Here is a 15,101-nt window from a genome sequence, read left to right as displayed (position 1 = left end):
TCGGAAACGTTCAATAGAAGGCGATCTATTAATTAAATTGATTTAAATACACTGAAATTAAAACATGAAAAAAAACATACAATTTGGTTTTAATGGCACCTTTATTATTTTTCTTACCCAGACCAAGTCAAATACAAAAATAACACTATTAAACGTTTTGCAGCAAAGCTAATCAGACATCAATGGTAGGCCAACGTGATTCATTGTAGGTCCCCTCTGGAATTTCCTATGGGAATTTTATCAAGAAAATATTCTATATACAAAAAAGTTATTTTGGATCAATGAGAAAAATAAACTGTGGTTAACTTTCATGTTTTATTTTCAACAACATAAATAACACTAAACTACAATGTAAACTGTAAAGTTGATGACATTATAAGGACTATAAGGATTTCCCAGAGGAGATTCTTGAGGGACCCATGGCTTAAAAATGCAAGTTCTCTTAGACAGAGTTGTTTAGTTTTACAACAATCTGGACAGCTCTATTTAATCATAAGAGAAACTCAAGGCTTTCTGTTCAGCATACATATTAATATGCATAAAATACATCACCATATTTATAACAGTCCTGTTCTCCTGTACTGCAATACTTTTATTGCTAGCTTAGAATATACATTTTAAAGAAGTTACATTTGCACAGTGTAAGATGTACAATAGAAAAACATTCAAAAAAAAAAAAAAACAAGATAAACGTTTCAGATGACTCCTCTTTCAGAATGTTAAATAATTTCAGAATGTTGCTTTGCGTTCTCTTAGTTTTGCATATGCAAAGGGTTAATCACCGTTGTTGTGGCACCTTTGAAAAGAGGATTCTGGACCTGCATTGAACAGAGAAACATTAGATTGTTAAATATTCAATCTGTAAATTCTTTCATTTCACACTGAAGCACTTAAACATAATTTTGTATACACAGGTTACAGTTTGCTCCACATTTATAGCCTAAACTGCTAAATGTGTTTAAGCAGTGCACATCACCTCATTCCATTCGGTCTGGTTCTGTGCTTTGACGAAGTTCTGATATTCTCTATAGTCATACAGTTCCAGCAAGGCACGGTATATAATGATTATTATAATGCCAATAACAATTATGCCTGACACAGAGCTGCCAATTATAACTGTAGTCTTATCAATGGAACCTACAGAAGGAAATAAAAAACATTTTAACATTTTAAATTTTAACATTCGTTACATCAATTCTGTGTCATACAGATATACGTGTGGTCTAATCAAATGAATGATTTTTAATACATACGAGGCAGGTCTGCATATCGAAGAATAATTTTGCCTTTAGCACCAAGTTTTACTTCGTAGGAAATGGCATCTTGATATGTGCAATGCAGCTCATGAGTGCCTTCAAGACGAGAGATTTCAGCATTCAAACATTTCTTAGCGCAGACACTGGCATCAGAAGTACCAGCTTCCACATGACATGCCACACATTCCCTACAGACACATTAAAACAGAGTAAGGCATCAGTCAGACACTTTTATCCAAAGTGACTTTTCATTTGTAGTACGTAGGATTCAAGGTATCAGTTAATGCTTTAATCGAACCCATGACCTTGGAGTTGCTAACACTATATGCTCTTGGCTGGTGTTATGCATGCAGCATCAGAGCATAAAGCAAATAGGGTTTTTTTTTCATTCCACCTGGAAATACTTTTATCATGTTATCAGTTTTATCCAATGAGCACTTGAGAAAGAACTAATGACTGGATGCTAAAGATTATCCCATGTTTTGTTTGAGGCACTTAGTAGCAAGTACAGAGTCTGTACTTAGTACTTAGTCACAGAGACTGCCGTACCATTACATTTTTTCCCACGCTGGTCTATTGATGTGGTATAATATATTTCAGATCAATGTGGCCTAAAAAGCACAAACTGTGGTTGCTTGTTTACATGTCCATCAGATAGTCTCTTCCATTCTAAGTGGGTGGCCAGAATAAGCTTTAATGAGGACCAGACATTATAGGTGTGTCCCAATTCACATACTTATGCATTATTCTATGACGTTTTTAAGTATAAATAATGTGAGTAGTGTGTTCACACTGAAAAAAACAAAAAACAAATGCACTTTAAATACCTGGATGATGCACTAAATTGACAGAAAAAAACGCAGTGTGGAATGTGCACTCAACTGTTGCAACTTTAATCATATATATATATATATATATATAGATCCCTCATCAGCCATACTGGAGCGGTCCGTGAACATTCGAGAGCGAGTTGACTGTGCATCTGCAACCGTAGTTAAACGCATGTATGAATAGAATATCTATATATGAAATAGACTTCAGCAGATGATTTTGCTAAAATAACACAATACAACAAGACGAAGGCGTCAGCTGACATTACAAAGTTACCATAGTAAAAGTTAAAAGATTACAATTACCTTAGTAAAAACCTGTAATATTGAGTTTATACATATAAAAACCCAAACCAACACATTTTCACCAATAAAAGGCTATCCCATTTCTTTGGAAATTTAAATCTTGGCAGTTTCACAACCATAAGCTGCGCAATAATGTGTCATCACTGATTCTTACTGTGAGTGATGGCACGCTGACCGTTGCAAGATGGCGGGCACGCCTTTGTGTCTGGAGCGATCGAATGAGGCATCTATGTATAAATATCTATGACTTTAATTACAGGGGTAGGGGCATCAGACTCTTTTGTTGAATGACAAAATAACCTTATAAACTTCATACACTACACGGATGAGTACATAGTGTATGAGTGCATAGTGTATAAGTGCAGTGTATAATGCGTAATTTGGGATGCAACTTATGTCACATTTCAAATGTCTTGCTATGCAACATTATAATCATTATTAAATGTATGACTTATTGAACAAACAGGAAGATGAAACATAAAGATGAAACAAACCCACACACAACTGCACTAAAGATAATCTTGAAACAGATATCAGATCACAGGAAGAGATACTCACTTAAACAGCATGCAAGCGTCCATGAATGTAGAGCAGTTATCTCCCGCGAAGCCTGTGTTACACTGACAACGGTTGCAAGTGCATTTGCCTTGACCGCTGCAAAGCCCCTTGTCATTAATACACTTGTCTTGGCTAGGCGAGCACTCGCACGCAGACCCCGAGTAGTTTTCTTTACATTCACATATTCCACACTTGCATGTTCCCTGTCCTATGACAATCACGCATAGGAGTAGATAGTGAGTTTTGAAGGCGAAACTTAAAGAAACAAACATATTAAGGCCAAATATTTTGCTTACCATTACAGGACTTGCCATTATGGTTTTCACAACTATTGTCATCACACTCGCAGTACTTCCCACTGTAGTGGCCTTGACACACACACTTGCCACACTCACAGGTGCCGTGTCCACTGCACACCAGAGAGCTGTTGTCAGGCCGACAGGACGCCAGCATGTTGGCGGTAGAGTCCGCATCACTTTGTTGACCCACACACTCGCAGTGCTGACCCAAATACCCGTCATCACAGCTAATACACACATTACACACACAATTTAAGTAAAAAATGAGAGTGAGACATACAAAAATTTACACTTGTACATACAAAACCACATATTCACTTAAAAGATTATTTAAATATATCAATATATTGGCATGACATCATATCTCATTCTGGTGCTGTTTTATTTTCTTTCTTCTGTGAAACACAGAAGGAGATGGTGATTTATACGGCCAAGTTAAAAATATATTTATTTAATTTAATTTAATTTTTTCAGGCCAAACCCCATTGTTTACTATCACCTGACCAATCACAACACAATGTGTGACAATTTTACTGACTGTTTACAATTCGAGACTAGCAAATTAGATTTGAGAGCTGACAGTTTTGGTGCTTGGTAGAATAAATCACCATGGAAAACACCTTGGACAATCTCAGTTTCATGGAAGAAGAAAATAATACAGGGTTGGGTGAATTTTTAGCTGAATTACTCATTCCTTTATTCCTTAATATAGTCTTTAAAGGCACAATATGTAAGATTTTTGGATAAAATATCAGTGTTATATATTTTGTTGACTTACATTATCCCAAACTAACCATTGTTATATAGCTCAACACAGTTAGTCTTATTATTTGAATCTATTGTTTTCTTGATTTACCGCAAGTAACATTTTTGTACCATGCCTCAGAGACAACACTATTTTGTCAAGTGGCTAACATAGCAAAATCAGAAAGAGCCATTTAGCAACACAAGTCATCCAGCTTTTATTAATATGATATTCTAATATTGATCTGACTTAGGCCTACCTCAATGTGCAACAAGTACCTCACACCAGCCACTGAGCGAACGCACAGAGTACAATTGTATTTTTAGCATGATAGTTTGACCTATTAAAATAGCGCTGCGTTACCCTACAACTTTAATTCGTCAAATAAAGTGACCTGTATGAGAAGTATCTCAGCACTTGGGGCTATTTCATTAGAATGAAATAAATTAATGTTAATTTAAATGATCAAATGGAACTGTAACAAAGTTCAGGTTCAGGGAAGAAGGAGGTGGACGTTAAATGTAATCTTAATCGTAAAATATACATAACAAAATAAAAGTAGCGTAATAAAACAGCAACGTAAAATGCCCTAAGCTCTCGACCCCACTATGCTTCATACCAAATTAACGTTAATAAAAATTTAATACATTAGCTTAATGTTTCCCAACCCTGTTCCAGGAGGAACACCAACAGTACACATTTTGGATGTCCCTTATCTGGCCCCTTAATTTCCGGTCTTGGAGCATGGGTGTCCAAACTTGGTCCTGGAGGGCCACTGTGCTGTAAAGTTCAGCTCCAATTGCACACCTGCCTGGAAGTTTCTAGTATGCAAGAGCTTGATTAGTGTTTATTTGGGGTTGGAGCTAAAATATGCTGGACAATGGCCCTCAAGGAGCAGGATTGGACACCCCTGTCTTTGAGTCTCTAATGCGCTGATGTTGAATCAGGTGTGTTTGATTAGGAATAGTTTTTTGGTGTGCCTCCAGGAACAGGGTTCGGAAACACTGCGATAAGCTCATGATTTCTGCCCGAGTCCCGTCTGATTTATTTCCATCGGCTGTGGAGATGAAGACGACAACTCCCATGATTCCAAACTACGCCTTTGTTATTGTTTTGAATAAACTACCTCTAGCAACGAAACTTACATACTGTGCCTTTAATCATGACATCTTTCACAGATTCTGTCAGCTGATGTGTAGTTCTCTGCTGAGATGCTAGGGGGCTCTACCTGCACACGCCGCATGAGAGCGTTCCTGTACTGTTGCAGTGTTTAGAAGCCTCCTCTGGAGCACCACATTTACAGTCACACTCTGTTTTCACTGTGATCTTCACTTCCTCACTGATACCATGCATTCTGATCCGAAATGTCTGAGGCTCCTTCAGACACGCAGATGCGTTCAAACGTACTTGGAACTTAATCTATACAAATAATAAATCACAAGAAAAAACAAAACTTATCAGACACAACAACAAATGTTTCCTGGTTTATGATAATTATGAGGAAACCACTGATGGTGGCGCTCACCTTCTCATGCTTGATGCCTTGACACTCTCCTCTCTCCTTCCATTCAGTATCTGCCTGATTCCCTTTACATGAAGACCTGTAGGACACATCCAGTTCTTTTGGAGCTCCCTCCTGCTCCAACACCAGTGTGGACGACAAATTCTGGCCCACAAAAAAATATATATTCAGTATGTATATAAAAATATACAGTCATATGAAATAATAAAAGCAAAAACATAAATATCTATGGCAAATTTGCCAGTTATATGTAGACATACTGATTATTTGTAGTTATGTTTTTTCAATAAGTTGTTTAATTATTAGTTAAAGAGTTTAAAGTGTCAAAACAAAAATAAATGTGGCTGTCTGCAATACTTTATGCTGAACGGTCAATTGTTTCATGCTATGGTAAAATAGTTTCAAGTAATGACCAGTAAACTGTATAATTGACCGTTTGACTGCAGTTTCTTACGCTGTGCTAGTTTAAAGTCTCTAATATGACTCCGCAGTCACATGATCATAATAATGATCACATAATAAGATAATTTAAACTTAAATAATTCCATTTATGACAATTTATTTATTGATTTAGAAAGTAGGCCATCCATGTAATAGGCACAAACACACCCAGACACAGTTTCAGTTAATTTAGTAAATTATTTAACCATTAAGCAGAAGTGAAAAACAGCAGGGAAACGATGACTATTTTGTTCCTACAGCCAATTGTAATTAGTTCAAGTGGGAAGTAGGGTGAGTGCACAAGCCACTAAATAGGGTCAAAACACAGGATAGCAAATGATGAAAACACTCACCCCATAGGCTTCAGAGATGAGATCAACAACATTACTAGAGTCATTCTTTAATACACCAACCACAGACTGAGGAATCAATGCACTCAATGCCTGTGAATATATTTGTGTGTGTGCGAAAGATGGAAAAAGAGAGGATTATATTTTAATAATGCATATAAATTATTATTATAATACATATATTTTTAAATATTTAAATGTATACACAATGCTGTTCAGAAGTCGGTAAGATTTTTAATTTTTTTGAAAGAGGTCTTTAAGAAGGAGATATATAAGTTTCTCTTATGATCATTGAGTTTGACCAAAAATACAGGAGAAACAGTAATACTGTGAAAAAGTGTTACATTTAAAATTAATATTTTGTAGATTTATTTCTGTAATGGTGAAGCTGAATTTTCAGCAGACATTACTTCAGTCTTCAGTGTTACATGATCCTTTTATCAAATTATTCTAATATGCTGATTTGGTGCTCAATAAATATGTTGTGCTGCTTAAGATTTTTGTGGAAACCATAATAAATCTATTTTTCAGTATTCTTTACTGCATCAATTTAATGCATCCTTCCTGAATAAAAGTAGTAATTTCTTAAAAAAAAAAAAAAAAACTTACTCAAACCAAACTTTTGAACAGTATTGTACAGTATATATATTTCCCTCAAACCTTATATGCTGGATAAATGCCCTCAGTCACAGCAAATATGAGCTGAATGTTGTTTTCCTGCAGAACTCTAGATACATGGCCCACTGATGGGTAATCCTGTAGGAGAATTGAATATGATTTTTATTTTGTCTTCATATGCAAACTATCCCACTTATATTCCTCTTAAAGTTGAATTTTTATTCTTTTTTTCTTTTATCTATAACAGAAAACGCATAAAGAATGTTCATCATTAAATGAGCAACACTTACATAGGCTTTTCCATTATAGGAACCTTTCTCATTAAGATGACACTGTCCATTATGTGGCTGAAAGACACCACCTAGTCGTCCATCTCCTGCCATGTGGAAAGTATCATCAGATGTGTAAACCAGAATCCGTGTCACATCATGCCATCCAATCTTCTTCTGTGGTGAGAAAACAAAAAATAAATACTTTTACATGTACAGTAGCTTTTCACAGACTCTGATATACTGCACACAAAAATGGCAACTTGTGGATGAAATCTTTACATGTAACTCCATTCATTCATGGCAAATCAGCTCTCACCTTACAGACTGCAGCCTGCATTATTGCATCCAGACCAGCCTCAGGAGAGTCCAGGTTGCCAGAGATTTTCTGTTTGCTAACTTCTCGTTCAAACTCCTTGGCATCGCTAGTCAATGGCAGGACATTCTGAAAACTGAAAGCTGGTTGGCAGGTATCTATACGATTGGGGCAGGGGTTCTGACGTCTTGCCTTCACCTGACTGACATACGGCAACATCTCCTTATCAACAAAAGATCCGAAACCTGAAAGATGGAGAAAGGGCTTAGGATAAATGACAGAAACATAGCTCTAGTTCAACCACTGCCTATTCTTTAAAATTGCAGTTCAAATAAGTCTATTTTAATTGACAGTTACGTTTTTCACTTTTTTAAAGATAACTTGTCAGTAGGACTTTTTAAATGTTTTCTTTTATACTTACCAAGGCTGTATTTATTTATTTATTTAATACAAATGCAGTAAAAACAGTAATATTGTGAAATATTATTACAATTTAAAATAAATGTTTTGTATTTTAATATATTTTAAGATGTAATTTATTCCTGTAATGGCAAAGATATATTTTCAGCATCATTACTCCAGTCTTCAGTGTCACATGATCCTTCGAAATCATTCTAAAATGATGATTTGGTGCTCAATAAAAATTGCTTATTATTATCAATGTTGAAAACTGTGCTGCTTAATATTTCAGAAAGTTCAAAAGAACAATTTTCTTTTTGTAAAATAAAACCTTACTGACCCCAAACTTTTAAATGGTGGTGTACTTTAAAATAAAATATTAACACAAAATATTTATGAGTTAGTATAAATAAGTTATGAAATATGAGCAGAGTATAATAAATACATTTAATATTTAAATGTATTTTCCAGACCTGGAAATACTAATTATGTTCTATTTAGAAATAATTGTCCCTAATTTGTTAAAAATTCATCATTGGTTAGCCACATTGCTGCTAGTATTTCAGTTAGCGATTCTCACCGATCCGGACGGCCTCTGTGATGTCCTTCAGCTTCTTGAGGATTTTCTGCCCCAGAGTTTTAATTTGCTCCAGATCATCTTTCATGGAATAGCTCAGGTCCATCAGGTAGTACAGATCTATAGGATAACCCTGAGCCCTCTTAAACTCAATTGTGAATTCATATGGAACTCCTACACACGTGAAATAAAAATAATAATTAGGGACTGCATTCACACTATTGACTAACAATGTTAAGGAGAGTCAAAAATATGGTTGTTTTTTTGCCAATTGTTATGGTGTATTATATGTGTAAGATACATAAGCCTGTATATCTTTGCTGTATAATATTACATCTACTGTACATATTAAAGTGAACAATTACACTAAAGTGTAAATACTCAGCAAATGGCTTCAAGCTTATATGTTCCAATAAGTTGCAGCATGCTGCTGTATGTCTGAGTAAGCTCACCAACTCTGAGTGTAATGTTGACATTCTGAGGTTTGAGTTGGACCACATTTTCATTATCGTTGCTGAGGTCACTGTTCTTTACATGGATCAAGGGATGTTCTCCAGGATTGATCACATTATCCTCTCGACATCTCCTGGCCTTCAGAGACTCAGGAGAATCACAGCGCCGTTCATTAGACTCGCCTGATTTTAAAAAGTCCTACATCACAAGGAAATTAGCAGTACAAGTGCAATCAGTTATACACATGTTATCAGTTAATATACACATGTCCTTAAAAATGTGCTTCATATGGTAACATCTAAACATCTTTATTATAAGTGACCTACACCAAATCATGATACGGGTCAAATCAGGGTAGAAATAACGATTTTGATACCAATTTATTTCACATTTACAATATAGGAGATATAGGTGCGGTTTTGTTAAATTTTTATCATTTTTAAAATAATGGTTCGTTATCCCATTATACACATTTATAAATTGTATAAATGTTTATTTAATTGATTTAATGATTTATTGGTTTTAAAATTGCACAAATGACTCTGGAATCTAAACTAGAATCTTCTGAAGGCTTCAGAAATGAACTGAATGAACTTTGAGCATTCTCTACTTTAAATAAAATTCCAGGAATTATAACATTAAATGGTTAGTTCACCCAAAAAAGTAAAATTCTGTCATTAATTACTCCCTCTCATGTCATTCCAAACTTTTGTTAGACATTTGTTCATCTTCGGAACACAAATGAAGATCTGAGAGCTTTCTGTCCCTCCATTCTAATTTCAAGACCCAGAAAGGTCATAAAAACATCATAAAAGTAATCCATGTGACTCCAGTGGTTTAACCTCAGTTTTATGAAGCGAAGCGAGTGCTTTGTTTGCGCGAATTTACCAATTAATTTACGAAAAAAAATATTAATCTCCAACATGGGTCATAAGGATTAATGCATGAATAACAGCAGTCTTAACTACCTGTTAGTACATGTTTGATAGTGTAGTGATAGTTAAGAGTGTAAGACTGGAAAAACTGGAAGAACTGGAAGAGAGGACAACTCTCTGAGAAAAAAAAGGAAATTAATTGAACTCTCTCACGAGAAAGTAGCACCCCATTCCAAGACGGAACCACAGTCAGTCACCTCAGTATTATATTAATTTACATTTCTCTTCCTTCACTCCTGTTCCCCCATTTCGTCTATCTCTCATGCTGAGATCACCTGAAATTCACCCAAAAATCTATATGGTTTATTGTGAACAATTATCACACAAAGCTATACATGTTTGGTATCATTTGAAATGTTTCAGTGCGACTGGTACAAAGGTGTAAACTTGAATGTAAATTCCCACTGTTAACAAATGTTTCCATGTGAAAGTTTCTGTCTCGGTCTGAGTACTTAAAGAAATGTCTGCTCAGCATCATGTATTTTCTAATGTCAGGTTCGCATCTTTTCTCTTTTTTCCAGAGCATTTGATGTTTTGTATTTATTATCTTTGAACTGATTATGTAATTGGCATGATACATTTACCTGACATAATAAATTGTTACATTTGGATTTATTCTGACTTACTCTGAAATTATTATCCCAAGTGGATTAAACAGATTTGTATGTTACCGCAAATCTGCATCAGATTAGTGATGGACTAGAGACCAGAGAAAGTAATGTTGGTCGGCTTATATCTGTAGTAGTGGCCATGACCTCTGTCTGAAGAAAACGTTACTTTAATTCAAGTGTATGCTGACAACGGGGGGCTATACAAAAATATCTTTGATTGAGTAAGCATGTGACCGTCTAAGATATTAGCCAGTTACCTTTGTTTAGTGACCAAAACTGGCAAGTTTGTGATCGTGAGACCCTTGTTAAACGGCCGGCATGAGGACCTCAAAGCGACATAGATTCCTAATGAACGGGTAAAATATAAAGTAAAGAGTTGAATAGAATAATCAAATGTGTCTAAACACATATTTTGAGAGTTGGTCAGCTAAATAAAACAGGCAGTGTGCCAAATATGTAGGCTAGGGGTAGTTGTGAGAGCAGATGCCACGTAAATTATTATTTAGGCTAATATGATAAGTTAGTATTTCACGGCATGCAAATTTATGTGTAGGCTACACATAAGAAAGCTCTGTCTAGGCTCTGCCCCGGTTTGTGTCGGCCATTTATTGGTCTGGCTGTTTGATGAGAAAGAGATTAAACGTTGTTGCAATAAACTCTATAATAATAAGAATAATAACAAAGAATAATAACAAGAACTGATTACAGCACGGCTTGATCTTGGTTGACCAATCAGCGGAAAGGGGCGTTTTATTCCCGCCTATGTTAGAGATCGAATATTCAAGCTGTTTATCCATTTTGGTTTTATTGTATTTCCATTTGGCGGATTAGAACAAAGTGTGATGAAAACAAAAATAAAAAATTTGAAAAAAATAAATGTTTTGTTTATTTATGTTCATGAGAAGGGTCGAATATGTGATAAATGAACGGTTTCTTCGTTTTTCCGTTTAGAAGACAAACACAAGAAAACAAATTATCAGAAGGTACACAGACCTTTCTGTTAGGTTGGAGTTGTTACCATTGCGGTGAAGAATAGAGTCTGTGGTTAGGTCGAGGATTGGCTGCAAATGTTCAAGGCTTTACTGAATGTTGATTAGGTAGGCTACTTGCAATAGAGTGATAGACCCTTTGATGTTTAAATTAGCATAAGCTAGCTATTGCTAACTAGCACTTAATCATAAAGTTCTGAGTTAATAGGATGTTCATGCAAATAAACTGTATGAGTTTTTCAATATTTCAACTGAATTGTAATTAACACGTTTGTGTAGTACAACATTTTTAAGATCTAACTGAATCTTTGAGTTAACTTTAAAAAATTGAGTTAGTTTACTTAAATTTTTGAAGGTAATTGGTTTCCGCAAATGTTTTGAGTATTCTGAACACTCAGGGTTTTACAATGAAGCAGCTGTTAAGTTTGCACAGAAAAACATGCTCAACCACAGGTACCACAGCAGGAAAAGAGCCTCCAAAAGGGAGCACAAAGTTACATGTGAATGCTTTGTTTCTCAGTAATCTCTTCTCTCAGTTCTCATCAGCTCTGACAAAGTATGACATCTTCTCCATCCTGATCATGGGAAACTGACTCTTGGGGAAGGTTCAATTAAACTACTTATTGATCCATTCACATGATAACCTACCATCTGTGTGCACCACGCACATCCAGGACTCCTTATACATTCAGAACATGAAGGATGAGATTGACAAAATGGTTCTTGCCCTAAAATGCACATAATAAAATGCACACTTTAGTAAAAATCAAATATCAAAAGCATCAAAGACTTGTTTTACTTTTCTAAAAAGGCATGGATGTCTATGTGCATTACCTTGTATACAGTGAAAGAGAACTGTCACAGCTATCACAAAAGCCTTCATCTGCAGAAAAAGAGTGTTTTAGGTTATAATGACAAAAAGTTCATTTCGAGCTCATCGAATATATTAGAATTCTAATATGAAATATACCTTACTAATACTGTATTTCCAAGATAGTCCATTTAGTAAAATTGGAATAATTCCTTTTTCTTTTTACACAAATAAATATATAAATAAATATTGAAATATCTGTGTTTTTGGGACGAGAATGACAAATCACATCTGATAAAAAAAAAAAAAAAGGATTTCTACATGTGCGTGACATACTATACCAAATGACAGGCACATGAATCAAGAAAAACAGAACTAAATGCTAAACATATTAAAAAACACAACTGCACTTCCACCATGCTGTATAGCCTACTTCTCATTCATGTGAACATACTTAACACCAGACATGTGACTATGAGTCAGGCGATGGAAGTGTGCAAGCATCTGTAAACCAAGGCGACAGACAGACATACAAAACCACAGCATGTCACTCTTCCTCTTTATCGCTCAGCATTAAACTATAGCACTGGGACATAGACACAACTCATCCAAAGGTGAAAACACACATTCTAGCATTCTTTCTCAGTAGTAACAATCTGAACTTAATCTAGGTGCAACTGTCAGCTGTTTTTTTACGTCGTTTTTTAAGTAGCGTGTGGAAAAATTGAGCGTGTACTGCACCTGATTATTATGTTGATATATATATATATATATATATACTGTATATATATATATATATATATATATATATATATATATATATATATATATTAGTAAAGTATACTTTAGTAAAGCAAGCATTCTAATAGACAACTCGGCTAAAAAAAAAAGCTTTTTTTATATATATAAATTCCAAATTGTGTATCTTAAATAATTAAGAAAGCAAATATGCCAGAATAAAATAAAGTTTGAAACAATTAATAATCCATAATTGAATACAGAACCAAAGGTTTTGCAATAGGAGCAATATGAGACAAAGCATATAAAGAGCTACAAAATATGTAGTACCTTTTTAACAACATGATAGTTTGTATGTATTTTGTTGTTGTTGATTTTCTAATTAGAAAACCTTGAAAATGTTTGGAGTGGAAGTGAGGGGAAAAAAATTAAATCCACTTTTATTTTATTTTGAAGGTATTGTATAATGGTACTGTAATTAATTAAGCTAAAACAATGTAAATTTGTAGTTACAAAACACCCAAGTAATGGCATTTTTAGTTCATTATGTAAATATTGGGTTCATAAATTGCATTGTAGAGTTAATATGTCATTACATGTCATGTAAACAGAAACAATTTTTAACCCATTGAAAAATCTTTTATATTTTTTTTAACCCAATTTCATAACTATCTAGGCAAAAGTGTATTTAGTTATTTTTACTTCATTTATTTATTTAATTAATTTCAAACAAAGTGGGACACCCAACCAGTATGTTGGTCAGTCTACCAGTTTCAGCCCTACAGCAACAATTTCCTGATCAATTCAACTAACTTGCTTTTCTCCAAATTCAAATGGTACATTTCAAACTGTTATAAACTAAACCAGTCAATCCTTAACAAAACCAAGTAAATTAGATAGAATCCAACACAACTAAATCTATTAAAATTTGAAATCATTTTAATCGTCTCTTACCGTAAATGTGAGATGTCGTGCAGAATGTGTGAATGCGAATTCAAAGCGTCACTGGAGACGTCATCGTGATTCTCGTCAAAATGTCTATTGTGTCTCAAAAACTAGTGAGCTTCCTACCTAGACAGCATATTTGGTCGCTACAGACACTTGCAGCATGTTTGAGCAGGGTACACGGCTATGAAGCTAAAAAAAAAAAAAAAATACACTGAGTGTGTATGTGGTTCCCAAAAATGTCACATGCGCCTATGATGTTTAGACATGATGTCTAGATAGGAAGTTCACTAGGATTTGAGACACAGCTTATCGATCACATCGCAGAGATAGGCTACCCTGCAAGAGCTACTGGAATAATGTGGTCACTTTAGTTCACCTCTTCCTCTTCCTGTCTTATATTTTAGTTGTCACTGCGTATCTTACTTTTGTAACTTCCAACCCACAAGCCAAATGCAACACGCTTCAAAATATTCAAATAAGATGAGAATAGTATTCGCTCTATACAACTTGATAAGAAATGAGTATTGATATTTGCAAAGCAAATGTTAATAACGTTATAAGAAACATTTTAATTAACACTGAATCAAGAAAGACACCTGTTTAGTTTTACTAGCTTATTACTGTAACAAGGGCAGTGTCACCACATGGCGGTGCTCTTTGTTCTCTCTTCAGCACCAAGTTTTCAGCTATTGGATATGTTGATTAAAGGGATAGTTCACCCAAAAATGAAAATTCTGTCATCATTTACTCTCCCTCAAGTTGTTCCAAACCTGTATGATTTTCTTTCTTCTGCTGAACACAAAAGAAGATAATTTGAAAAAAGTCGGTAACCAAACGACTGATGGACCCCATTGACTTCCATAGTAGGAAAAAAAAAATACTATGGATGTCAATGGGGACCAGCAACTGTTTAATTACCAACCTTCTTTAAAATATCTTCTTTTGTGTTTAGCAGAAGAAAGGAAATCATACAGATTTGGAACAACTTGAGGGAGAGTAAATGATGACAGAATTTTCATTTTTGGGTGAACTATCCCTTTAACTTCTATTTGAATCTCACATTTGTTCGTAATCTGAAAATGATGCTTTAGAAAACAGTTATATACATATTTATACCGCTATATACCATA

General features: G+C 34.7%; 1 protein-coding gene across 2 annotated transcripts; it reads right to left on the bottom strand.

Moving 5' to 3' along the window:
* Positions 1–85: 85 nt before the first annotated feature.
* On the bottom strand, positions 86–14,071 carry itgb7 (integrin, beta 7). Of its 2 annotated transcripts, none has more exons than XM_079883856.1 (16): positions 13,978–14,071; positions 12,309–12,357; positions 12,123–12,202; positions 8,939–9,137; positions 8,490–8,660; positions 7,514–7,755; positions 7,216–7,371; positions 6,968–7,063; positions 6,311–6,400; positions 5,520–5,660; positions 5,223–5,413; positions 3,247–3,476; positions 2,951–3,158; positions 1,254–1,444; positions 977–1,137; positions 86–818 (listed from the first exon to the last, which is right to left on the bottom strand). In XM_079883856.1, exons 2-16 carry the CDS (start codon positions 12,355–12,357, stop codon positions 753–755), a joined length of 2,271 nt encoding a protein of 756 aa, XP_079739982.1. In that variant the 5' UTR covers positions 13,978–14,071; the 3' UTR covers positions 86–752. The 2 variants fall into 2 exon arrangements, with proteins under 2 accessions (XP_079739982.1, XP_079739983.1); XM_079883857.1 differs by lacking the exon at positions 13,978–14,071 and adding an exon at positions 13,837–13,902.
* Positions 14,072–15,101: the final 1,030 nt, after the last annotated feature.

Source organism: Squalius cephalus, assembly GCF_949319135.1.
Source record: "Squalius cephalus genome assembly, chromosome: 10".
In the NCBI taxonomy this organism is placed as follows: domain Eukaryota; kingdom Metazoa; phylum Chordata; class Actinopteri; order Cypriniformes; family Leuciscidae; genus Squalius; species Squalius cephalus.
The sequence above is the reverse complement of the archived record's forward strand: the minus strand, read 5'-3'. Positions and strand labels throughout refer to the sequence as shown.

Bases quoted from the DNA above. Each gene is read 5' to 3' on its own strand.
- itgb7 (XM_079883856.1), bottom strand. From the start codon at position 12,357: ATGAAGGCTTTTGTGATAGCTGTGACAGTTCTCTTTCACTGTATACAA. The intron at 9,138-12,122 runs GTAGGTTATCAT...CTTGTGATGTAG, and splicing joins GTGCGTGGTGCACACAGATG to GACTTTTTAAAATCAGGCGA. The intron at 819-976 runs GTGATGTGCACT...TGTTCAATGCAG, and splicing joins ACCAGACCGAATGGAATGAG to GTCCAGAATCCTCTTTTCAA.